Below are 27250 nucleotides of genomic sequence, written 5' to 3'. Positions count from 1 at the left end.
GCAATGCATTTTATTGCAGAAACTTTGGAAAACACAGAAAAGCACAAAGAAGAAAATGGTTCATAATTATCCCATCACTTAGAGATAATCAGTCAACATGTCAGTTCCTATTTTCCTGGTCCTCTTTCCACTGAGGAGTATATATGTGAATGGAAATGTATGTTTTTGGTTGTCTTCTCTTCTGGTTAACCAAGTCAGTGAGATCGTATGTTACATAAGATTTTACAACCTACCCATTATTTCTGCATGCCTTTAAAACTCTGGGAGTAGGAGTTCCCACTGTGGTGCAGTGGGTTAATGATCTGGTTTATCTCTGGCATTGCTGGTTTGATCCCTAGCCCTGCGGAGCTGGCATTGCAGCACAAACATGAAAATATTATATGTCAATTTTATAGGCAAAAATGGGATTTTATTTTATAATCTCTTCATATGTTTGTTGATTTGTATTTCTTATCTATTTTTCCACTGGGTTATTACTCTTTTTCTCATCGATTTAAAGAGTGCTTTATAGGAGTTCCCATCGTGGTGCAGCGGAAACGCATCCGACTAGGAACCATGAGGTTGTGGGTTCAATCCCTGGCCTTGCTCAGTGGGTTGGGGATCCGGTGTTGCCGTGAGCTGTGGTGTGGGTTGCAGACATAGCTCGGATCCTGCGTTGCTGTGGCTCTGTTGTAAGCCGGTGGCTACAGCTCCAATTAGACCCCTAGCCTGGGAGCCTCCATGTGCCGCGGGTGTGAGCCTAAAAAGACAGAAGACAGAAAAAAAAAAAAAAAAGAGTGCTTTATATATTAAGGAGCTTAAACTTTTATCATACATGTTGTGGCTGTGTTCTCCCAGCTTATTGTCTTTGGATTTTATTTCACTTTTTTTGTCATATAAAAGTTTCAGAATTATATCTAGTTAAATATATCAGTCTTTTCCTTCATGTCATTCACTGTTAACAGTTTGGTGCATACTTTTCCAGACATTCTCTGTGCATATACGAGTATATCTATAAATATATATGTAGTTAGGTATGTAGTTTTCCTGCACATTTCAAATGATATCACACACACTATTCTGCAACTTATTTCACTTATTAGTATATTGTGGATATTTTCCATATTAAAATATAAAGAATGATCTAACTCTAACAGAATATTCCATTATATGAATTTACTATTCTTTGATTAAATCAATTTTTAAAGATTTTTTTTTCATTTTTCACATTCATTCAAATCTGGAGGGTTTGGGGTATGAAAGAAATAGAGACTGAAGTTCATTTTTTCCACATGGTGAGTCCATTGTGTCAATAGCATTTGTAAAGTAGACTGTTCTTTCCCCACTGATTGGAAATAACTTTACCGTAACTTGATCATGTATTAAATACATCTTTATGAAGAATACAGGTTTCTCTCTAAGTTTTCCATTTTGTTTCCTTGTTTATTTCTTAATCAATACCACATTGCTCTAAGTAGTTAACTTTACCATATATATATCTATACACACACACACACACACACACACACACACACACATTTTTTTTCTTCTTTTCTGGGCTGCACCTGCAGCATGTGGAGGTTCCCAGGCTACGGGTCAAATCAGAGCTGTAGCCGCTGGCCTACGCCACAGCCACAGCCACACAGGATCCGAGCTGCGTCTGCAACCTACACCACAGCTCAAGGCAATGCCAGATCCTTAACCCACTGAGCGAGCCAGGGATCAAACCTGAGTCCTCATGGATACTAGTCAGATTCATTTTCCACTGAGCCACGATGGGAACTCCTAACTTTACAATATATTTTAAAATCTACAAAATCAGTACCATCCCCTACTTCTTTATCACTCAGTATTGCCTTGACTATTTCCCCTCCTCCTCCACCTTTTGCTTTTATTCTGAGCTTTAAGATCCTTCCATGAATCCCTCAAAGTATCTATTAAAGAATTTTGATTGGAATTGGAATTGTGCTGAATTAACTAATTAATTATGTATTGACATATTTGCAAATGATTGTCTTAACGTAAAAGCATAGTATGTTTCTCTCCATCTATTCAAGATTTCTTTTTATGTGTGTTGGTAATGTTCAGTTTCTTATTTAGTCTTGGATTTTTTATCAGTTTTATTCCTAGATGTTTTTATATTTTTATTACAATTGTAAGTGAGATTTTCAAAGTATACTTTCTGACAACTCTTAGTCTTTAGGAAAGTACTGATTTTGTGTGCATTTTGTAACCACCTTACTGATTATTAGTCTAGTTTCCAAACTGCTTCTTTTGGATTTCTCCTGTAACCAATCTTGTCATTTGCAAAACAATTAATTAAAAGACAGAAAGAGTATAGATGGATTTTTTTCTTCTTTTACAGTATTTACACTTTGTTTCTTTTTATTTTCTTGTTGCTTTGGCTAGAACCAATTCTTGGATGTATCAGTTTTTTCTCTGTAGGATTCTACTGGGACCACACACACACACACACACACACACACACACACACAGGCTCCTTGGGATATGATCCTACTTTTCCCCTAATATTTTTATCTCTTTATCCTTTTCTTCTGAGTTCTTGGTGATTTCCTTGGGCTTTATCTTCAAATTCTCTCACTAAATTTCCCATAACATCTAATATGTGAGTCACTTCTTTTGGATTTTAACATTCAACATTTTTTTTGGTGGGGGTGGGGCCGTGCCCACAGCATGCAGAAGTTCCCGGGCCAGGGACCAAACCCACACCGCAACAGTGACCTGAACCACAGCGGTGACAATGCTGGATCCTTAACTGCTATGCTACCAGGGAACTCCAACAAAGAATATTTTTACCTCTAAACTATCTGTCTCTGGAAAGTTGCCAGTGATCCCCCAGTTATAAAGCCAGTGCTGCTTTGTAGTGCTCTCCCTCGATGACTCTGTTTCCCTGACCCCATCCGCACTCCTTCCTTGAACCCTTTTTTCCTCTTGGCGTCTGTGATACACTGCTTCCCCGGTCCTCCCCTAACTCCCTTCCCCTCAGTGTCTCCCCTCCCCACCTGCCTCAGTTCCTGAGCTCCACTCTAGCTGTTCTGCTCTCACACTGTATGTTCTCCCCAGCAATCTCATCCATCGCTGAGCCCACTACCCACATGCCAAGTCTTGGGAGAGTTCCAGCCTCATGGCTCCATTTAAGGCACATCTCTGCCTAATGTTTCAACACCAAGCTCACTTTCTCCCACCTTGTCTGCTCCTACTGTTCATGGTACCATCATCCACCTAGTTGCCCAAGATGGAATCTCGGAGTCCTTCTGGACCCCTCCCTCTCCCTCACTCGCCCTATCGAGTCACCTCATGCTGTGATTCTGTGACAGAAATGCTCCTCCTTTCTCTCTGTCTTGATTACTGCCCTGGTGATCTCTTTTCAGAGTGTCCTAGTGATTTTTTTTGCACTGCTTTTAGTCTTTCCCTCATCTTCACCATGTGCCTTCCCAGAGCACGCTTTTAATTGTGTCAGCTATCTGTTCAAACAACTTCAGTGTAAACGAATTCTAAAAACTTTAGGACATGTCAGGTTTTTTATCATCTGGTCCCAGTAACCTTTCAGCTCCATCACCCCCCGTTCCTTTCTAGATGCCCTGTGTTCCAGCACACCAAGATCCTTGCCCTTCCCCAGACCCTCCATGCCTTTGCCCGGACCCTTCCCTTTGCCTGTAGAGTCCTTTACCTGACCCCTTACCTGCTCATCCTTCAAGATTAAGCTCAAAAAACAACTCCATGCAGCCCTCCTGGATTCCTGAGGTGGAGGGTGTAGACTCCATCCGCTGTGCTCCCACAGTATCTGATAAACCCACCTCCACTCTGCCACTGCACGTAATGCACTACAGTTAGGTCTATGGCTGTCGCTCCCTCCAGAGCAAGAGGAAGCCCAGGTCGCTCCTTATTTAGCTTCTCACTTCTTACCCTCCCACTTCCTTCTCCTCTGTTATACTCGCAAGTGTGTCCATATTGAAGCCAAACCCAACTATGACCCACTTATTCCACATCTGCATGCGAATGGTTAAAAAGAACCCAACCACAGAATGTATATTACCCAGTAACCTTCCTACAAACCCAGGGAATACTCAATTTCTTGCTTCCCCAAATGTCTATTTCACACCTTCTCTGTCCCCACACTTCCTATAGTCCCTCTTCCCCTGATGACCTTGCCTCTAATTCACTGAAAAATAGAAGTAATCAGAAGTCTGCTTCCTCATTCCTCACCAGCACACCTTCCAATGCCCTTGCACCTGGACCTGTATCCTGTGCCCCTACAAAGGCCAGGCCCTCCAATTTCGTTCTGGATCCTGTCCCTTCTCACCCTCCCAGAGTCCTGGCTCTGCAACGAACCCTCTTCTTTCTGACATCTGTGCTTCCTTTGCTGCTGGATCACTTCTGTTGACCTGCAGACATGCTTGATTATCCTCCATCTCCTTAAAAACTTAAAAAGAAAGAAATCCCTCGGTTCTTCCTTGTCAGCTGTCCTTCACGCTATAATTTCTTTGTTTTTTAAAAATCATCTTTGGTAACTACTTTCAGTTCATCATCTCACATCTCGTCTCCACCTATTCCAATCAAACCTCAGTCCTTTATACCTCACTACACCGGTCTTGCCAAGATATAGGGATCTGCAGGTTGTCAAATTCCATTGTTATATCCGTGTCCTCTTCTTGTGCTACCTTTCAGCAGCATTCGACACAGCTGACCTCCACCACACACTTCCTGTCTCGGTTTTCATGATACCCACCTTTTAGGTGGCTCCCCTATCTCCGTGGTTACAGTCTCCTTTGCCAAGTTTCCCCCTCGCCTCTCCATGTTAGTATGTCTAGAGTTCACGCATGAGACCTCTTTTCTTCCCCAAATCGAATCCCTCCATGAATAATCTCATTAATCTATGGATTAGGGACTATCTTGGGTCCTTGGGAGTCAGTGATTCCAAAAGTTATATATGCAGTCCTGATCTCTCCTCCAAACCCCAGTCTCTGACTTATATACTTTAAGAGGCATTTCAGGAGTTCCCGTCGTGGCGCTGTGGAAACGAATCCAACTAGGAACCATGAGGTTGCAGGTTCGATCCCTGGCTTTGCTCAGTGGGTCAGGGATCCAGCATTGCTGTGAACTGTGGTGCAGGTCACAGATGTGGCTCAATCTGGCATTGCTGTGGCTGTGGTGTAGGTTGGCAGCTGTAGCTCCGATTCGACCCCTAGCTTGGGAACCTCCATGTGCCGCACATGCGGCCCTAAAAAAAAAAAAAAAAAAAAATGGCATTTCAAATGTAACATATCTGAAACAGAGCTCTCAATATCCCCCTCAGGCATTCTCCTCTCCAAGTCTTCCCCATGGCACCATTCACCCAGTCACTCAAGCCAAAAACCCCAGTCATCCCTGGTTTCTCTTTCCCTACCCTTCCTCCCCGCCTTACTGTCCAATCCATTAGCAGATTCCACTGATGCTACCTAGAAACACTTCCCCAGTCCATCTACTGGTTTGTCTATCCATCGCTACCATTCTGGTCCAAAATGCCATCATTATTCCTTTTGCTACTGCAATAGCCTCCTGACTGGCTTGCTGCCTCCTCTCTTCCCTCCCGCCCACCATATACTCTCTACCTAGGCACCAAGACAGTCTTCAAAACTTAAATCAGAGCATATCATGCTCCTGGCTAAAAAACCCTCCAGTGACTCTGACTGCACTTAAAATAAAACCCTATCCTCACCCAGGTCTGCAAAGCCTTCTGCGGTCTCCACCCACCTCTCCAACCCTGCATGTCCACTCCCTGGACGTGCTTGCCTCCGGCCACGTGGCGCTCTTTCTGTTCCTCAAACCCTCTCTTGTTCCTACTCGAAAGCCTTTGTAGTGGTTGTTCCCCCCTCTCAGAATGCTTACTCCCTCCAACCCCACCTGATTTTCTTTTAATCATAGCACTGATCACAGGTTGGCATTTCCTTATTTTTTTATTGTTGATGTTTGGGTTTTTTTTTTTCTTTTTTAATATGTGTCTTTACCTAGAATAAAGGCTTCCTGAAAGTATGGGCCATACCATCTTGTTCTCTGTCGGATTCCTAGCACCTGGAACCATTTTTGGCACAGAGTAGATGTTTGGTAATTCTTGTTGAAGGGCCAAGTGAATCTGAGTCCTCCTTGCAGTTGACGCAGTTCCTGACACAGGGTGAGCCTTAGCTCCTGTATTTGCAGAATTAATGGACATGTCACTCCAACTACACTGTGAGCTTTTGGAGAGCAGAGCCCTGTTTTAAACTCTTTGTTTCTTTCACAGCACCTGGCATGATGTTAGGGACTTCCAGGTGCTGAGTAAATATGGTGGTTTGATTTATCCTTCTTCATAAAAGGAAAGCCAAGCTATTAAGCTGCCTACTTCACAGACTTCGTTTCTCTGAGAATAAACATGTGACCCAAGAGGAATGTCATGAGAACAAGGATGAACGGAATAGGAAGCCATAGGGGTTGGTCAGCCACTTCAGCTGGAATTGACATAAAAGGAGAGTCTGTATCTTGTAGATTTCCTATCCAAACTCTGGCCCTGATGCTACACTTCTTTCTGGTGAATGTGTTACAGGGTGCAACCTATATCCTGGTGATGGTGGATCCAGACGCCCCCAGCAGGTCCTCTCCCAAAGCTCAGTTCTGGAGACATTGGCTGGTGACAGATATCAAGGTAAGCAGGCCAGGAGGCGCTTTCTGATTCCTTGGGGATTGTGGTTGGAAGATTATTGTTCCTTGCGGTTCTCGGCTCTCATTCAGGAGGTTCAGGGACTCTGATGAGTGAGCATTTGTGTCAGGTCCCCCCTCCCCACCCTGCCCAAGCACCCAGCCATCACAGCCTCACCCATGTTTTCTAATAATTCCAGAAAATGTCCCAGGATCAGTGATACGCAGGTAAAAGGTTTCCATGATAAATAGGGAGAAAGCCCGGATTTGTAGTGTTTGCAGATTTCTGTAGTGTAAAGACTCCCACCACGGCCAATTTTAAGTTACAGTGATTCAGTGACTCAATCACAGGTTTTCTAAAAGTGTAGCAATTGCCTCCAGCAACCACTGCCAAGGGCCTGGATTTGGGGAATACCAGGTGAGTCTGTGCAGTCCAGGTGGCAGGACTGGCCAGGGCACTCTTGTAGGACACCCCCTCCTGGGCCGAGGGTCTTGAAAAGTCTCATCCGTAGCATAATTATGAAGGAGCTGGCTCTGTCTTTCCACGGTAGTTCTGAGGAACACAAATATGGTGACTTGTTAATGGGCATTAGGTGAAAAAAACCAAAAAAACAAAAAGGCTCTGTTGCCAGATGTGTTTTGGAGACTCTGGGTTAAACTGTATTAATCCCTTTGCTTACCGAAGGGCTTTTTAGAGCTTTTAATATCCTAGTATGCGTTATATAACATGCATTTATTTTCCATCTCACTTGATTGAATCTTTTGTTCACGGGCACCTGGCAGTGCACTTTGGGAAAATCCACACCGGTGTCAGGCATCCATGCATCTATGTCTAGAAGCGAGCGGAGTGGGGGTGGGGTGGGAGGGCGTGTTGGGGTATGGATGGCATGGATGGCCTTTGCGTATTGCTTGTGCAAAGGCACTGATCAGTAAGATAGTAGGAACCCAGACCTGGGAAGACTAAGTGTGGATCCAGGTTTGGCTGGTTCCCAACTCAATGGTCTCCATCAAGTCATGGAATCCCTCCTGGCGTTTCATCTTCATCCCTAAGATGAGGCCCTCCTTACGTGGTTGTTGTGATCATCCATGAAAAGGCAGAGTTGGCAAAACACAGAGCACACTACAAATATAAGGCATTTCCATTTTTCCTCCTAGAGCTATGGGGCAGAGGAAGGGGTATCGGTCTGAAATAGCTATTGACTCTCCTGGGCCAGGTGGGGCTCTTACGACCACCAGAGGTGAAACATATGGGGAGTTACCCTGGGAACCAACCCCCTGACAGTGACCACAGGCCCTTCACAGGATGCCCAGGGGACAGCCCATTCAGAGGCATCCCTCCAGGGCAGCTCCTGGGACGGAGCCTGAGCCGGGCTGCTGAGGGGGCAGGCTTCCCTGGCCAGGCACCCCTCTTGGCCTGGTGAAGAGCCTTGGAAGCCCTGTAAATATGCAGAAGGGAAGAGCTGAGGGCGACCCACACTATGAGGGCACTGAAAGGAAGACAACACAGAGCAGAGCCGCTTTCTACACTCAGGACTCCCCAGCGGCCACGAGAGGGGAGCTTTCAAGGAAAGGACTGCTCTGGTCTCATATTTACAGTCCGCCCTGAACAGGGCTGCTTGGAAGGAGGTTTTCTCTCAGGAAATTCTGAGGCCAGACTTCAGACGCTGTGGTGGATGGAATCATTTCAGAGTGGAGGAGGCCTGGGGGCTGTGAGGCTGCCTCTCTTCCAAGCCTGGGGTCTCCCCCCACCACCACCCTCGCCCCAATAAAGGATAGGACAGCTTCCCAGCACGAGCCTGTGGCACAGACATGAACTCGGTCTCAGCAGCCCCACTTTGAAGCAGAGCAGGTGGCAGGTGGCAGGTGGCAGCTAGCTGGCGGGGTCGCTAAGCTGCCGAGCTTACCAGGGCCACCTGCCCGGGTGCCCGCTCAGGCCGGAGGAGGCTTGGGTTTCAGTCCTGTTTTCACCCCGGTGCCCTGCTGCAGGGGTCCAGCAGGAAGCAGCGGCTCTTCTCAGCTACCTCACTCAGCCTGCCCGCCAGCCCCCGTGTTCCGCCAGCTGCACAGCCAGTATAGAAACCAGGCCTGGGTAGGTCTCAGGCTGTGGACCTCAGCCAAAGGAAGAGAGGGCTCTGACCAAACCCAGAGCACTTCCTTTGTGTTGGTGTTAGCTGAGTTGGTCTCCAGCATCAAAGCACGTTCGAAATCAGCTGGCAAGCTTGTTAAAATGCAGATTCCTGGGCACCACTTGGGTCAGTCTGAAGGGGACAAGGCATGGCATGTGCCTTCAGGAGTTTAGCAGCTGGAAGAACTGAGTTTGGTGTCTGAATGGCTAGGTCGTTGTTACCGTCACCTCTTTGTGGCACAAGAGAAAAGCACTTTTGAAAGTTCCTTTTGATCCTTGCAGTCACTCAAGAGGTTGGGTCTTCGATCCAGGCCTCCCAGCTTCAAACGGCCATCCTATGTGGTCGGTTCGAGTCCACTGTGGTGAGAGGCATGTCACAGTGCCCTTTGGGTAAATGGAAACTATAATCTCTGCGGTTCTCCATCATCCCTGGGCTCTGTTTCTGCTTAGCTGTTATGGCTGGATGCTTCCAGGAAACCTCCCCAGGGAATGCTGTCTTGGTGAATGAAAGTAAATCCTATGTATTAGCGTAACCCTTAGCAGTAAGTGGCCTCAGCAATAAGGGAGGCCATAAAGTCACTGCAGATAGAGAGAATATCAATGGCCCTGCAGTGGGCCCAGAAGCAAACTTGGTGAATCTTGGCTGGTATTGTTATTTTGTGGTGAGCTGGGCCACGCCAGTGGAAGCCCCTCTGTAGGGACAGTTTTTGGACTGTCTGAAACAGAACATCAGGCATTTCTTAGGAATACATAAAATGTCTGCAGCCCCCCAAAGAGAGGCTGGGGTCTAGGATAGAGTAGGATAAAGCTCTATTCCTTTTTTTTTTTTTTAAGGGCCGCACCTGCAGCATATGAACGTTCCCAGGCTAGGGGTCCAATCAGAGCTGCAGTTGCTGGCCTACACCACAGCCAGAGCAATGTGGGATCCAAGCCACATCTGTGACCTACACCACAGCTCATGGCAACGCCAGATCCTTAACCCACTAAGCAAGGCCAGGATCCAACCCTAGTCCTCATGGATACCAGTCGGGTTCTTTATTGCTGAGCCACAAAGGGAACTCCAAAGCTCTAGTCCTTAAAAAGTAGGAACTAGAGTGAGATCCACCAGGAGGAACCAGGCATTCATGGTACGTTGTTCATTTATTTCAACAAGTGTAGATTGACCATTTTTTGCTATGACGTAGTGTTTCAGGGCAAGGAATCTGGAGCTAGGCTATTGTGGTTCCAATGTAAATCCCCCAGTGTTAGTTTTGTGTCTTGGGGTGGGGGGGTGGGGGAGTTGCTCGATGTGTGTCTCAGTTTGCTCACTTGTAAAGTGGGGATACCAGTTGTCTCTACCTCACACAGTTGTGGTGATGTTTAAACGAGTTTTCTTAAATCCTTAGAAGAGGACCCAGGACACAGAGTAAGTTCTATGTAACCACCGTGAGTTATCATGATTGCTCAAAGTTAGAGGCTCTACTGGCACTGGGGTTACAAACACAAACAAAATAGGGGGCGTTCCTGCCTCTAAAGGCTTCTGCTCTTTAGAGGAGGAGAGGAAGAAGGCTGCAGTGCCTGGGTGGGATTTCTCCCTATACTCGTGGGTTCCCGTTCACTCAGGAACAGGACCGGACTTTAGTCCCCAAACCTGGCCAGACCATCGCAGGCAGGGACTGGTACGTCAAGCGTGCTTTCCTTCTGGGCCCCCTCTTTGAAAATCTCTCATTGAATGAAAGCAATTTTGAACAGAGCATTGACACATAACGTCTTTTGTGCCACATCCTCAGCTTTTCTTTTAAGATGATTTCAGTTCTGATTCAATGTAATTAATAATCTTCGTGCTAAAGCCTAATTAAGATATCAATTAGTTTGCATCATTCATTTCAGAATAAACGCTTATTGGTGTTCATCTTCGATTTGTCTCTGAAATTAGTGCTCAGGGCTTTTCGTGCAGACATTTTCATTAGATTTTTTTTATTGTTAATGGGAATATTGAACACAGGAAGGTAGTATATTAATACTTTCCACAAAGAATATCATGATTGGTGACAAAGAATGCTGAGAACAATTAAGGAGACAAAAAGGAGTACCTTTTTTCTTCCAAAAAAGAAAATCTTCCTAGAAACCGTCAATGATTCTAAAATTTGTCCTGAATATCTTTTTTGTTTTAAGAAAGAAAAAGAAATGGCAAGTTCATGTTCCCTTTTCATTCAGTGCCCTCAACCTTTGGCAGCTGTAAGTGCAGGCAATTCTGGGCTGCATGAAAAGGACCTTAAGGCTTCATTACTCTGTCTGCTTCTCTATAGAGTTGGATTTGTCCATAATGAGAGGTGGGTTTTTTTTTGTTTTGTTTTGTTTTGTTTTAAGAGGACCTCTAAGTGTGTTTGGTGAATGAGATAAATGGCAAATCCAATAAACAGGGCTGGGATCATAGCCCCTCACTTCCCAGCTATGTGGTTAGCACGTGTCAGGACTCGTGTTGGAATTACTGGTCCCGCCACTGAGAGATCTCAGGCAAGTTACTTGATCTCTCTGAAATGGTGGCTTCTTGTCTGTGAACCTGACACGAATCCTTACACTTCAGGATTGAGACAGGAAAGGGGAGATTACATATGCCAAGAGGAAAAGCCTCCCTAGAGAAAGGCACTATATAAAGCAGCAAATTTATCCTTGTTCCTAATCAATCTAGCAGATCCTATAACAACTTAAATATATATATAATTATATAATCTGACTTTCTCTACACTCAGAAGCAAGCTAATGATAATAAACAAAAGAAGAATAAGCGATCTTTATCCCGACCACAAGTTCAGATGAAAAGGAAATAGTGTTCATTAATTTTTTAATTTAGACCTGAAGTTTTAGTTTTGCTGCTGATATTTGTATACTCGTCCTTGCATTCTTTGCCCTGCCCTGTGAGCGTCCATTTCAAGTAATAAACACCTGGAAGACATGACTTACGGTCCCTACGAGCATGTAGATTTGGACGGAGGAACCCTAAGGAGCATTTGGTGATGGGGACAGTGCAGCAGGGCCCTGGTTATAAACCAGACATGTACATGGCCGCTCTGAAGGGAGGGGGAAAGAGCCACACTGTGGGGTCAGTGAACCGGGGGAGGATCCAGGCTCTGCCACTTCCAGTTGGGAATCTCGGAACTTCAGTGTCTTCTCCTTACAATGGGTGTGATGATACATCTGTTTCCCAGTGTTCAATGAGTTTAGGTCTCATGACACAGAAGAGTAGAACCTCGATCAGTGTGACTCTCTCTCTCTCCCTCCACCCCCTCCTTTAAGATTTAACCACGGGAACCACTTAGGATTTCGTGACTTCCCTTAGGCTGTTGGACTCAACGTTTTGCAAAATAAGAATTCCAGGTAATGCCCCAATACGAAAACCCAGTGGTAGGAGCACTTTGGCCTCTCAAGTCTAGATGGATCCACATCTTGGAGTTCCCGTCGTGGCGCAGTGGTTAACGAATCCGACTAAGAACCACGAGGTTGCGGGTTCGGTCCCTGCCCTTGCTCAGTGGGTTAAGGATCTGGCGTTGCCGTGAGCTGTGGTGTAGGTTGCAGACGCGGCTCGGATCCCGCGTTGCTGTGGCTCTGGCATGGGCTGGCAGCTACAGCTCCGATTAGACAGACCCCTTGCCTGGGAACCTCCATATGCCGAGGGAGCAGCCCAAGAAGTGGCAAAAAGACAAAAAGACCAAAAAAAAAAAAAAAAAAAAGAAGTGCACATCTGGCTGGGAGGACCTGGCCTGACCCTGACTTACTTCGGTGGCAGCAGCAGTTGGGGGAGCGGGGGATCTGCCCCGCCGTTCAACATCAGGGAACTGCCCTGTGACCACTGGATCACAGCCCACTCTCGGGGCTGGGCTGCAAGCACCAGCCAGGCCTACGGGGTGCTTCCCACGGGCAGGGCTACACTTCATCCCAGCCCCCTCTGCTTTCATTTTAACATAACCCAGCACCCCTCACAATTTCCTTGCCGCTCACTGTCCTCACTTGGCTGTCATTGTCCCACCACATAGATGCCTTCGCTCCCTTTCAAAACAATTTAAATAAAACATGGCTACAAAGCAGAATATTATCTTTTGATGAATGTTTTTAAAGCCCTTTAGGTTTTCATGGTAATTTGCGGTGTAAAATTATTTGGAGATAAGAGCCAAATTAGCTCTCGGATGCCGAGGTCGCTGTGTCCTGTTATCCATGTGAGCACTGTTTAAATATAATCAGCCCTTAGACTAATGCAGCATAATTGTTCATTTGAAATAGCTTTTTTTACTCCATTCAATGAGTCATTAAAATATTCAAGGGATAATGCAGTGAATTGGAAATGAATTTATCATATTATCCCATACATACTGTAGTGCTTCAGGTAACTAAGGAGAAAGGGAGGGAGAGAGAGAGAGAGAGAGAATGTGAATATAACGTGCACAGGCGGGAGGGGGGCAGGATGTACAGGAATACGGGAAACAAAGCTTTTTAGGTGGTTTATGGAAAGTGTGTATAAAGAGGCTGACCGGGAGAGGTGAGAAAAAATAGGGAAATGCTGTTCTTTGAAGAGCGCTCGCCTTCTCTCTCTCTCTCTCTCTCTCTCTCTCTCTCTCTCTCTCTCTCTCTCTCTGCACTCTGAGAATCTGTGCTCCACCACAGCTCTGCTGTTAACTTATTTTTATCAAATATGTTTATATCAGAAAGTCGTTATGGAAACCAGTTCTGCCATCCAGGAGAATTCCTGGATCAGGCAGAAAACTCACTCTCTCTCTCTCCCTTTCTCTCTGTCTCTGTCTCTCTCTCTCTCACACACACACACACCCCTCACTCGTGCATACACAGCCACAGATGCACCGAAGGAAACAGCACAGTCTTGTTCACCCAATCCTGAACTCACCTCTGACAGGGACAGAGGGTGGCGCTCCTGGCTCCCCTTGGTGGGCAAAGCTGTGAAGTGGCTGAGACTGAGACCAACAGCCCCCACACACCCTGCTCCACCCCACCCCACCCGCCCTGACCCAAGGAACCTGGGCTCTGCACCATCCACAGCATCCCAGCCCCGCACCCAAGCACGTGCACTGAGGCAGAGACAAAGAGGGCCCGTGGCAGCATATTTGACACAGATTTTTATCTCCATCCCAGTATAGGACACAGGTCCTATTGGCGTGCGTCCTATACTGCACCTGGAATACTGTCTTCTGTTCTGGCCACAGTATTTTAAGAAAAGTGCTGAGCAGCACGAGCAAAGCAGCCAGAAGGGTGAGGCTCTGTAGAAACCCCAGCAGGGGAGCAGAGATGGTTCTCCTGCTGAACCGCTAAGCGAAGCCATGAGAACTGACTTTCAAGAGTCTTTAAAGTCTTCCCTTAAAATTTGAGCAAATCAAATTGGAAAACAGGAGATCCTGCTGTGTCCTGCTGGGGAGAATTAGAACCAGTGGGGGAAATTTACATGGAAGTCAATTTTGGCTCCATGTAAGAAAGAACTTTCTAAGAATTTGAGCTGCCTGAGAACTGAGCTCGTACTCCACAGAGGAGGGAGTACTGAGCACTTAGGGTGCTTATGCACGGGTGACGGAGGAATGTCACCCTGTGTAGAAGGTAGAGCAGTTGACCTAAGATGTGCCCCACTGGCATCTACAGTGTTTCTGCCTGCCCTGCTTCCCCTCCTGGGTAGAATGACTCTTCTTAGAGCTTATATCCTCATAACATGGTAACAACAATAATAATTAAAGAAGGAAGAGGGAAGAGGAAGAAAGATAAAAGATAAAACATTTGCACACTTGGTGTGTCGTGCTGGACACTTTGCCTTCGTGAATTTCTCATTTCATCCTCACAAAAGCCCAAAGAGGAAGGGAACCACAACAAGAAGATTGATGCCTGAAGGGCTAAGCGACTGTCCAAGATCTCCCCGCTGGCAAGTGACTGACTGGGATTTGAACCCAGAGCCTGCGTGCATAATCGTATTCATCTCCTTAGTTTAGGTGGAGTCCAGCCCCGCTAGCCAGGCCCGGTTCCTGTGACAGTATATGTCAGGCCAGCTGTGGCTGCTAAGACATGCTGCTGTGAGCTTCCTGGCCCTCTACCCTTAACCTCCATCCTTGGCCATGCACACTTCCACCGCAGCATGACCTTGACAATGGGCAGCTTCTCTGACTCACTGTGAGCAAAGTATTCACCTCCCTGAGTCTGTTCCCTCAGCTATAGAAGACACTAGGCAAAAAAAAAAAAAAAAGAATATCACAAGCCACATAGGCATATATGCAAAAAAGTATCATTAAAAAAAGGGGTGGGGAGACGCTAGCATTGAACTCACAGAAATATGGTGAGGACCCTATGAGTAAATTACCCACCACCTGGCACTTAGTAGGTGCTACCTATTTGCCAGTTCTCTACCCCTTCCATCTGCTATCACCCTAAATCCTCCGCTAGGAAGCTTAGAAAGTTGAACCTTTGGCAGAAAGGAGCATATGTCTCTCCCAAGAGGTAGGACAGGGCCTGGCAGGAGAATGAGCTGCCCACGTGGTTACTACTTAAAAGACCTTAAGAGAAAAAACCATCACAGGCATAGGACTTAATAGAGATGTGCAGGAACCAACAGTTGAACTGCACTGTGTCCAAGACTATGGCTATTAAAAAATAATAAGACAGGCAGATGATAGATAGCTTGATAGATAGATACATACATAATTTGATGAATAAATGTCAGTGAGTTTAAAAAGTGTTTTTTCTGGAGTTCCCGTCATGGCTTGGTGTAAATGAATCTGACTAGTATCCATGAGGACATGGGTTTGATCCCTGGCCTCGCTCAGTGGGTTAAGGATCCAGCATTGCCGTGAGCTGTGGTGTAGGTTGCAGACAAGGCTCAGATCTGGCATTGCTGTGACTGTGGCATAGGCCAGCGGCTACAGCTCCCATTCCACCCCTAGCCTGGGAACCTCCTCCATATGCCACAGGTGACCCTAAAAAGTCAAAAAAAAAAGTATGCTTTTCTTGCTCCCCAGTTGGAAAGACAGGGCTAACATACAGGAAGCAGAGGGTAGAACTCACAGTTAGCATCGAGTCTAACCGGGACCTTTAGACTCAAATAGCTGTGACGGTTCAGATCACTCTCCCCTTTGCAGTGAGGCAACCACACCTCCTTCAAGGCTCAGCTCAAATGTCACCTCCACTGAAAGGCTTGCTCTGACGTCCCCAGACAGAGTTAGTCAGTCCTGCCCTGGGCTCCTACCGCACTCAGTTACACGTCTGTTGGCCTCCTTGTCATGTGGGTTTATGATTAGAGTCTTTTTTTCCCTTTTAGTCCATGAGTTCCTGGAAGGAGAATTGTGTCATATCCTCAGCACTTAGTGCAGTGTCCAGGACTCAGAAGGCCTTTGGTCCATGTTGAATAAGTCAGTGAATGAAGGCATGAAGAAATGAATGAATGAAAGAGTGAAGGAAGGGATGGATGGGTGGATGCGTGGATGCATGGTGGCTGAGCAGGTGCATAGGTGGCTGGATAGGGTGATATCACATTGTTATGACTTCACAGTGGGGACAGGAGTTGTGCTGGGCCTTAAATTACAAACAGGCCTGGAAAAGTCAAAGGATATGAGAGACAGCATTCCAGGAAGAGAGCAGAATAACTAAAAGCTCAGACATTTGAATGGAGTAGGAAAAAGAATCACAAACATAGAATTAAAAGCCAAGATGGCCGAGTTAGTTAAGGCCTTTATAACCTCTCCCTAGATGGTTATTGCAAAAGTCTTCTAACTAATCCCCCTCCAACAGTCTCATCCCCTACAAAAATATCTGTCTGTCCCTCATGAGGTGATTTTTCTAAAATTAAAATATAGTCATGTTACTTCTCTACCCGGTGATTCCTCAGTATCTCAGAACATATTTCCTGTCTAGTCGGTGTATTATTAAAGGCCTTGGGGCTCTGGCCCTGCCTGTCCCACCAGCTCCCATGGGACTCCTGCTGAGATGCATGTGGTGTCTCAAACCTTCTATGTGATTCAGGCCTTGATGGACCATTTCTTGCTCTGGTCCCTGTTCCTCAGAAGCTTTTCTATAATCTGCACTTAGGTGCTTTATAGGAGTTAAGACTTCTAGAAGAATTACATCTTTAAGGTCCAGAGAGAGCTGAGATTTATGATCACAGAGTTCACTTCCAGAAACAGGAAAGGGAAAAAATGTGATTCCTGAATTTAGGTTGGTGAGTGTAATATCAATTCTATATCAACATTCCATGACCGTTCAATAAGCAGATGGTCTGAGACAACAGAGAAAAACACTGAACGCTGCACAGGCTCAGTAAAAACAAGTCACACCTGACTGTTCAGACTTCCTTCCAGTGATCAATGCCTTTGTCCAGTGGACCAAGAGAAAGCACTAAGCAATCACAGTACAGCTTGACTGACCAAGGCTTTAGACCAAGTCAGTCACGGTATCCTTGTGGGCCAGGGGGAGAAATATGGCTTCAATGACAATTGTGTTTGGTGGGTTTGTGGCTTGTTAACAAACCGTCCTAGAGGAGTTCCTGTCATGGCGCAGTGGTTAACGAATCCGACTAGGAACCACGAGGTTGCGGGTTGGATCCCTGGCCTTGCTGTGAGCTGTGGTGTATGGCGCAGACGCGGCTCGGATCCCGCGTTGCTGTGGCTCTGGCGTGGGCCGGTGGCTACAGCTCCAATTAGACCCCTAGCCTGGGAACCTCCATGTGCTGTGGGAGCAGCCCTAGGAAAAAAAGGCAAAAAGACAAAAACAAAACAAAACAAAAAAAAAAAACGACAAACTGTCCTAGAGAGTGTTGACTGATAACTCAGTGTCAATCAGCCTCAAGAGCAGTCCCTAGTGATATGCCACAGGATTCTGCTGTAGACCCCACGTGTTCAGTATCTTTGTAGATAGAATGCTCACTGAGTTTTTAGGGCACCCAAAATTTCAAGGAACTGCTATATGAAGTGTGACAAAAAGGGTAAATTTCAGCAAATTTTAAAGGATGGGCCTGCATTAAAAAAAAAAAAAGAGACAGAGAGAGCGAGCTCCCATCATGGCTCAGTGGTAATGAACATGACTAGTATCCATGAGGACACAGGTTTAAGGATCATTGGGCTAAGGATCCAGTGTTGCTGTGAGCTGTGGTGTAGGTCGCAGATGCGACTCGGATCCCACATTGCTGTGGCTGTGGCCTAGGCTGGCAGCTATAAGTCCTATTCGACCCCTAGCCTGGGAACTTCCATATGCTGCGAGTATGGATCTAAAAAGACAAAAAAAAAAAGATTAATAGAGATTAATCTAAAATTCTATATTTAGTTTCCAAATCAGTTGCACAAGCGCAGAATGAGGAAGATTTGGCACAGCAGAAGTTCATGAAGGGAAAAGATCAGAGGAGTTTTCGTTAATTTTTAAGCTAATTTTAAGCTAATAATAGAATGTCAAACCATAATGCAGGAGTTAAGAAAGTTAATATAATCTTAGATCCATCAATAGAAGTAGAGGCTTTTAGATCATTGAAGATTATAAATCCCCTTTTCTGCATCAGTCAGACCACCTCTGTTCATTCATTCATTCATTCATTCAGCATATGTTCAGCGCATCTTAGGCAATAGGTTTCATTCAGGCATTACAGGCCAAACGTTTATAAAGTCAGATCCTTCCAGTGGGGAGCGCCTTGTCTAGTGAGGAGAGCAGAGCAGTAGATCAGTGACCACAGTGCAGAGTGGAGAGGGTTGGGATGGAGTTAAGTCCCAGGAACCACAGGAGGAGAGAAGGTGGGCAAGGAGGAAGGCTCCACAGAGGAGGTGACCCTCGAGCAGATTAGAAGCCACCAGGTGAGCAGGTGAGGGAAGGGCTTCCAGGCAGAGGGAGCAGCAGGAAGGCCAGTGCTTCTGGCGCAGAGCAGGCAAGGGGACGTGTACAGGGGAGAGCCTGGTGAGAGCGGCCAGCAGGTGAGAGAGCAGAGGCCCTTAGCCCTGACTGTGCACCCATCTGAATCACCTGGGAGGTGGCACCCAGACCAGCTAAATCAGAGCCTCTGGGAATGGAGCCCAGGCATTGGGTTATGTAAGGTCCTGGGTCCTGCAGAGTGCATCTGGGAGCAGGAGAGGAAAATGGGGAGTTGTCATTTAATGAATATAAAGTTTCAGTTGTGCATGATGATAATTTTTAGGGGATCTACTGTACAACATCAATACTGTACTGTACCCTTAAAATTTTAAGAAAGTAGGTCTCATGGTAAGTGTTTCTGTCACAATAAAAAAAAAAAAAAGAGAGAGAGAGAAAGAAGAAAGGGAAGGAAGGAGGGAGGAAGAGAGAGAGGGAAAGCAATCAAGCATCTGGGATTGACAGCCACTGTTGTGGAACTTAGTGTCCAAACTCGGCACATGGGCTGTTGGAGGATTTTAAACAGGAGAATGAAAACCACCTTGTGTTTTTGTTTGTTTGTTTTGTTTTGGCCATGCCTGCGGCATGCAGAAGTTCCCAGTGACCCAAGCCACTGCAGTGACAATGCCAGATCCTTAACATGGTGAGCCTTAACATGCTTTGTGTAGGGGGTAGCAGGGTGGCCACAAGAGGCCCTTTGCTCCTCAGAGAGAGAAAAGGGTGGCTTGCACCAAGGCAAGAGCAGTGGACATGAAGAGGACAACTTCGGATCTTTATTAAGAATCAGCAGGACTCACTGATGGATTCAATGTGGAGGGTGAAAGGGGTCCAAGGACAACTCTTAGACTTGGGGCCTGAGCAAAGGGCAGTGCCTTCACTTGATGGGGAACGCTGGAGGATGGGCAGGTTGGGGCGTGCGGGTGGAAATCTCAAGTGATGTCCTCAACATGTTAGTTCTGAGATGCTCCTTAGACCTCCAAGTGGAGATCTCAAGCAGAAGATTGAAATGAGTCTGGGAGTTGGAAGAGACGCCCAGAGAGGATGCCTGACTTTGGGCTCCATGGTGCGAGGGGCATTGACAGTTATGGGGTTGAGAGGAGACAGGCAATGCTCCAGAAGGCACCATCTGCCAGGGACGGGGCCAGAGCTTGGGCGCAGTGGTCTCTGGGCTACTTCCTCCAACTCTCGGCTGCCAGGCTTGTATAAGTGAGCCCGACACCAACCTGCCTGGAGCAGAGCACCACACTGGGAGAAGAAGGCAGTGAGGCAGGAGCTGTGCAGGCTATTGGAGGCTGTGAGGAATCTGTGCTCTTTAGTCAGAGACTGGGCATCCCTCCGGAACTTGCTGGCTGGGAGATGCTGGCTGGGAGACGCTGCCCTGGGTCTGCCCCTCTGTTTTCTCACCCTCAGAGTAAGACAGTTGGGTGGGCGATAAGGACCAGCACGGAGAGTCTGTGATTCCACACTTGATCCTCTTATCAGCAGTCCTCAACCTTTCTCTCTGCCAAAACATTATTCTCATGCACAACACACTCCCCTGGGCCTCCCTGCACATAAAACAAGCTCCAGATTCCTTGCAATTCCCCTGCACTTGCCCTTCCGGTCAACAAAGCGTTTCGGAGCCCAGAGCACCCAAGAGAGTGCGTTCCTTAGAAGGGGAATGTGGAAGCTGCTCCCATGTATTTTAAAAGGTAAGTCACTTGAGAGAGCTTTATTATTAGCAACACCCGACTCAGAACTTACTTCCCTAGTGATTTACCATCCAAGGTTGGGACTGGTGTCAGGTGGGTGTTGCAGAGCTCAGCCACACACCTCAGGGGACAGGAGTGGGCCAGTGGGCAGGGCGGGGCCCGCACAGCTCTGGGTTGGGATTGTCAGCCAGCAGCCTCCTGCAGCTCCTGGAGGAGGACTGCCCTGTGGCAGGAGGCGTGCTGGGGCCGCTGCAGGAGGCCAGGCACCAGAGAGAGGGACAGAGGGATGGGGAGGAAGGGCCAGTGGCTTCCCAGCGCTCTCCTGCCAGTCTCGGCCCAAAGAGGCAGTGGAATGGGTGCGAAGAGATCAGAGGCCAAGGGGGCAGGAGAAAACGAACCACACCCCCCACCCCCCACCCCCGCTGCAGTGGGCTCTGCTGCTTCCCAGAGAGATGGAGAGGAGGAAACCACAGTCCTCGGGTGCTCGGGAAGAATCTGGCTGTGAGGGAGGGGCGGCCAGGAGAGACTTAAATAAGGTGGAAGGACAGCGCCCAGAGCTCCTTGGGCTGCTGGCCTGTCAAGCCCTTGGCTAAGAATGAGCTTTTTCCTTTCAAAGAGGGTGGAAGTCACTGTTTTCTTGTCTCACTTGATGAACAGATTCTGGGTGGCAGGAGTCACCATAGAAACAGGTGCTATCTTAAGCAAATGAGCCTTATTAACCTTAAGAGTGGTGGAGTTTTCACAAGATTGCACATATAGGGTAGGAGGGAGAGCAGGGTTTGGTGGGGGGAGGGCCGACGTGGCTGGGGAGCCGTGCTGGGATGGCTCTGGGTGTGGATGTGTGTGTACGTGTGTGTGTGCATGCACGTGCATGCATGTCTACATGTGCTCTTGCAAAACTGTTTCCCAGGAAGCAAGCTCATGTTCTGTCTTTTCCCTAAGAAATGCACACATACCCCAAAGAAACGGCAGCCTTCTTGGGAACTGGCCTCCAAGTAGGAGTGGCCAGAGCCCTGCCTCCACCCCTGACTCTCCCAGCACTGTTTCCAGTCCCTGGTCTCTGGCATGTCAGGAACAGATGCCCGCCAGGGCCTCTGCTGCAGGAGGCAGTGCGGTGCAGTGGTGGAAGCCATTCTTATGGCCGCTCTGTGATTCTGAACCAATGACCCACCTCCTTGAGCCCCAGTCTGTAAAAAGCAAAAACACCACATGCTTCACGGGGCTGATGCGATGACCTGGGTTGATGTGGAGCATCTCCCCCGTCCCTCCCCCTGCAATGGGCCTCCTTTCTGGGGTGAGGAAAGGAGTGTCTCCTCCCAGGCACAGTTGCGACCTCACAAAGATTTTCCAAAGCCAAGGTTAATCTTTCCTGGCACTATCTCATCGCATAGGTTTCCACTCCTACTTGCTATGATGTTAGGACAAATTGGCTGCCCTCAGGGAGGTTCCCATCACTGGGTGGGGAGAGGGAGGATTTTAAAACCAGGAAGTAATGAACTTGGTAGAGAGAAGAGCTATAGCAGCTCAAAGGTGGGGGGCAGGGGGCAGCAGAGGAGGGGTGGGTGGGGCTCTGAAGGCCAGGTAGGACTAAGGTAGCATGGAGGAGATGTCCAAGAAAACGGGATGTATATTCACCTCTTGAGGCAGATGTGGCCAAATTCTGGACTCTTCCTGAAAGTTAAATAAATTGGCACTCTCCCACAGGATCTGGGAGTTGTGCATATTGGTTCCAGCAAGCTCGTCTGCTGCCCTCTGCAGCCCCGCCTTGGGCAGGACACTCAGCCCGCTCCTGTCTGGCTCCAATTCCAAGAACATAAACCTGAACTATATCCCTGGGGCTCCGAGGACCAGCCCCACGAGGCCCCAGCGTGTGTACTCTGCAGACACAGGATGGAGCCAGCCTGTCCAGGGACTGTGGCCTGCGAGGGCGCAGCAAGAGGAGACTGTTATTTTCCTTTGACTAGAGGAGTGGAGGGTCCTAACACACACCTGAAGCCAGGACAGGGTTGGCAGCCTGGCTGAGGGGTTATTTCCTGCCTCAGAGATTTCTGGATCTGCAGAACTGGAAGGGCCCTCAGATGCGTGTGGTCCTGCTCCGCTCTTTTACACATGAAAAAATCGAGACCCAAAATCTAACCCCATTGGCCCCAAATTGAAGAGTCCCAACTTTTGTCCGACTGCTCTTTCCTGTCACTGTCATGCTTGTTGAATGAGAAGCCACTGATTGGCTCGTGCCTAGCGGGCCTGGGCGGTCGCTGAGTGATTAACCAAGTCTCCAGGGGAGGAGAAAGGAACATTGATCCTGGACTCCCAGCTCTCACCTCCGCCCTATCTCAAAATCAAAGTTTGGCATTTTGTGAGCTTCACCTGGCCAAAGCCAAGGGCTGCAATTTTAGTGGTTCTGGGAAAGTTCTACCAATCCACCCATCCCTTTCTCCCAAGTTATCTTCCCCATTGGCTTCAGAGGTACCTGGAATTCCTTAATAACAGGGAAAGCATCATACTGCAGTTGAAGGTGAGGCTTGAAGGTGAGGCTGAAAGGGCTGCTTAATGGAACTGACCTAAGGTCCAAACGCCAAGTGGCCGTGAACAATATTGGAATTTGGCTGGGCCTCTCAGAGGAAAACAGAGCAGGAGGTCACTGGGCAGTGAGGGAAAGTGCGACATGGGGAGATGGAGTGGGAGGGGAGAGTCAAAGCAAAGGAGGGGGATCTGAACCCAGCTGTGTTTCCCCCCAAGGTCCATGCTCCTTTGCTCTGTACCAGCCACTCCAAACACTAGGGCTATTCCCCTTCCTAGTGTTACACCCAGAATTTAATTTATAGAAGTGACTGGGTGATGATGCAGAGAGATCAATGCCATTAAAGGAAGTTTTATTACTCACAGTTCCCAAGAGAAAGGGGGCGTTCCAGACCATGCAGGACCACACGGGGAAAGCACCAGTGTCAGGTCAGGAGGCAGAAGGAATGAGAGGCAAGGATGGTCCAGGGCCTTTTCTGTGGTTTTTGTGGGAGGGAATGGGTGAGGCACGGTAGGCAAGTTTGAGCAGTCTTAGGATTAGAGAGTTTGAAGAATATCATAGGGCTCTGGGCTGTGGGGTGGTCTCTAGTTGCCTGGTACTTGGCCCTGAGGTGATTAGGACAGGGAAATATTGGCTTGGTGTGTGAAGGTTAGCTACAGGAGGTGGTTGGGGGCATGGCTTCAGGATCGTTTGGTTTGTAAGTGAAACGCATGTTTGCAGCCAAGTTGTTTGCTATCTCCAGGAATTAGCTAGTCCTGGGAAAGCAGTCTCTCCAGGATTAACAAGCACCAGGATGTCAAAGCATCAGAAAATACGGAAAATGAAAGACATGATCGATACACCTGGCACCCCCTTCCCTCCGAAAGCTGCTGTCTTGTAAATATTCTGCTCAAAACCCACCTTGTCAGCCTGCCTTCCTTGTGACTCCCCGTCTGTGGCCTCCCCTTTAGCACTTGGCCTGAGCCACACAGTTTAGCACTCTGTCTTCTTTCCTGGTTGTCCCATGGCACATGCCCTGGTTTCCCAGTCTCCAGGGAAGGCTCTGCTTGCCATCTTCCTGCCCTGGTGCACATCCGGCCCTCTACCCAGAGCATGGCTGCTGTTCTTGGCATCAGCCCTTGCCAGCCACCCACCCTTCTCACCCTTCTCACCCTACCCTTCATGCTTTCATCCTCTGGCCAGGCTGTCATGCTCCACTGCATTGTTCCCCCCATAGACAACCGCAAGGCTCTCTTCCTCTGGTCCTCTGACCACATAGACCCCACAGCCTCCTCCAATGAACACACCCCCTCCACTGAGTGCCACTTCTGCTCACCACCAGCCACCTGCTCCCACCTTCAAATCTCTTCTCTTGCCATCACCCTACCAAAAGTATCCTCTCTTTCCTCCTCTCCCAAATTGGAGCCGCCTCCATTTCCAAACTCTGCTAAGGCCCCCGGCATCACCTTCTGAATCACACTGAACTCCTACTAGTAGTTCACTGACTTTGAGTTGAGTCATTCCTCTCCCTGGGCCTCAGTGACCTCCCAGGTAAAATGCGGAGTTGGCCGGCATGGTCCCCTAGGCCCTTTCAGCTCTAACAGTCTGGGATACTGACTTTCTCCATAGAGCTGTTCCTTGCAATATGATGAGTGTGTCTTCTTAGGTAGCATGTAGGCAAAGAATAGGGTTCTTAGGCCTGGCACGTCCTCTCCATGCAGCCAGTGCAGAGTGGCCTCCTCAGCTGCTTACTAATGGCCAAACCATGCACATATAATGGCTAGATAATTCCATTAAACTCAACCATGATTTTCTGGGCACACCTTCTGAGTTCACCTCTCTGCGGGGCATCGTGGCAGCTCTAAAAGAATAGGATTAAAATCCTGCCCTCAAGGAACTCAAAACAGTGGGGAAATGAATTACACACATACACACATATACATACCGTGTTAGAGAATTGGCAAGGGAACTGGATGAATTTATAGGTTAAAGAGCCAACTTGAGTCACCGCTTTAAGTCCTTACTTTGAACTTGCCAGTACCGGACTCTTAAACATCTGACAACATGCCAGTGTGAAGCCATCATAAACACTGAGGGATCACCCGAGTGCAGGCAGAGTGGCTACCTTGGGCTCAGAGGTGGTACCTTTGGGATTTGGGCAATATGCTTCCAGTTTTAAGTATCCTTACCTTATTGTCCTTTTAACCAGAGGATGCTCAGAAAGTTTCACATTTCAGCACACAGACTGTACCTCTGTAGTGTATTGATCACTAGTTTATTGATTAAATAAACTATCCAATAAATGTGAAGAGTTTCAATTAAAAAAACTTTCATGGGAAGTATGAACAACTTTAATATATAGAGAGATACCAGAAGTTCATAAATCAGTATTTCCCAAATCAGTTTTCACATGTGCTCCTTGTTGATAAAAACAGGATTTTTATTAGAACTCAACAACGTGAATTTCATTGAAATTTAAGGTTATCTACTTCTAGATATTAATACATGTTTTAAAACTAGAATTATTTTTGGAGTTCCCGTCATGGCGCAGTGGTTAATGAATCCGACTAGGAACCATGAGGTTGCGGGTTCAATCCCTGGCCTTGCTCAGTGGGTTAAGGATCCAGTGTTGCCGTGAGCTGTGGTGTGGGTTGCAGACTCAGCTTTGATCCCTGCGTTGCTGTGGCTGTGGCCTAGGCCGGTGGCTACAGCTCCGATTGGACCCCTAGCCTGGGAACCTCCATATATGCCCCGGGAGCAGCCCAAGAAATGGCAAAAAGACAAAAAAAACGAGTTATTTTTAAAAATCACACTGATGATGGAGTTCCCATTGTGGCGCAGTGGTTGACGAGTCCGACTAGGAACCATGAGGTTGCTGGTTCGATCCCTGGCCTTGCTCAGTGGTTTGGGGATCTGGCGTTGCTGTGAGCTGTGGTTTGGTTTGCAGACGCGGCTTGGATCCTGTGTTGCTGTGGCTCTGGCGTAGGCCAGGGGCTGCGGCTCCAGTTGGACCCCTAGCCTGGGAGCCTCAATGTGCCACAGGAGTGGCTCAGGTAAAGGCAAAAAGACCAAAAAAAAAAAAAAAAAAAAACACTGATGAAAATATGCACAGACATATCATTGAAACAGAGGAGAAAGGTCTAAAAAATATTAAAATACCCAATGTCTGATTAAGGAATAATTTCAAAACCAAAGGGAAAGAATTGATTATTCCATAAATGGTTTGGGGATGATTTGACTCATCTTTAGGGGGAAAAAATGTTGAAGCACTTTGTCATAACGTAAAATAAGTTCTAAATGGATTAAATATTTAAATGTTAAAATTTGGGGAGTTCCTGTTGTGGCTCAGCGTAGTGAGCCAACTAGTATCCATGAGAACGTGGGTTCGATCCCTGGCCTTGCTCAGTGGGTTAAGGATCTGGCTTTGCCATGAGCTGTGGTTGTTAGGTTGCAGACCTAACTCCGATCCTGTGTTGCTGTGGCTGTGGCCCACAGCTGCAGTTCCGATTCAACCCCTGGCTTGGGAACTTCCACATGCCCTGAGTGTGGCCCTTAAAAAAAAAAAAAGGAAAGAAAAAAAATTGGATGGTAAATGAATACATACACACACACATATGTATGAATATGTATTTCTCTGCTATTGAGATAGGAAAAGACCTTTTAACATATATTGCAGAGGCAGAAGTGAAATAATTGATCCATTTGACCTCATAAAAACCTTCAAAATTCCATAGATCAAAACCTCCTGAGTCAAAATTAAAGCACAATCAACACATTGAAAAAAAAAAAGGATATATACAATAAAAAAAAATAGGTTACTATTCTTAACATATGAGTCATTGAAAATCAATAAGATAATACTGTAATTGTCCATTACTCATGAGCTGTTAAAAGGAGTAAAGGAAATGAAGTAGTATAGAAACTGCTTAGGGCAATGCCTCGCTTACCTCAGTAAATGACATACACTCAATAAATGTTAGCTGTTCTTACTTACTTACTTACTTTATTTATTTATGTCTTATAGCTGTACCCGTGGTACATGGAAGTTCCCAGGCCAGGGACTGAATCCAAGCCACAGCTGTGGCAACACCAGATCCTTTAAGCAACGGAGGATCCTTTAACCCACTGCACTGGGCCAGGGGATCTGAGCCATTGCAGTTGGATTCTTAACCCACTGCACCATAGTGGGAATGCCTATTAATTTATGTTTTAATAAATAGAAAAATGGGCAAAGGACAAAAATAGGAAATTTTTTTAAAAGAAACACAACATAAACACATGAAAAATGAAGATTTACATTGGTAGACAGAAATGCAAGTCAAACAGGAAAGCATTATATCTCTCCCTCCTGCACACCAACTGTGGCCATTAAATTGGCTATGTTTTGGGTTTGTTTCTGAAAATAATAATAATGATGATAATAATAATAACATAGTG

At 47.0% G+C, this 27250-nt stretch overlaps 1 protein-coding gene across 6 annotated transcripts in view; it reads left to right on the top strand.

The window, feature by feature from the left end:
• PEBP4 (phosphatidylethanolamine binding protein 4) overlaps positions 1-27250 on the top strand; it is a 206395-nt gene that overhangs the window by 103201 nt on the left and 75944 nt on the right. For all 6 annotated transcript variants that reach the window (XM_021072045.1, XM_021072043.1, XM_021072044.1 and 3 more), the window contains 1 exon segment: positions 6560-6658. In XM_021072045.1, coding sequence (XP_020927704.1) covers positions 6560-6658 — 99 coding nt within the window.

This window comes from Sus scrofa, chromosome 14, assembly GCF_000003025.6.
Source record: "Sus scrofa isolate TJ Tabasco breed Duroc chromosome 14, Sscrofa11.1, whole genome shotgun sequence".
NCBI classification, from domain to species: Eukaryota; Metazoa; Chordata; class Mammalia; order Artiodactyla; family Suidae; genus Sus; species Sus scrofa.
Note: the sequence above shows the minus strand (reverse complement) of the source record. Positions and strands in the feature narration are given on the sequence as shown.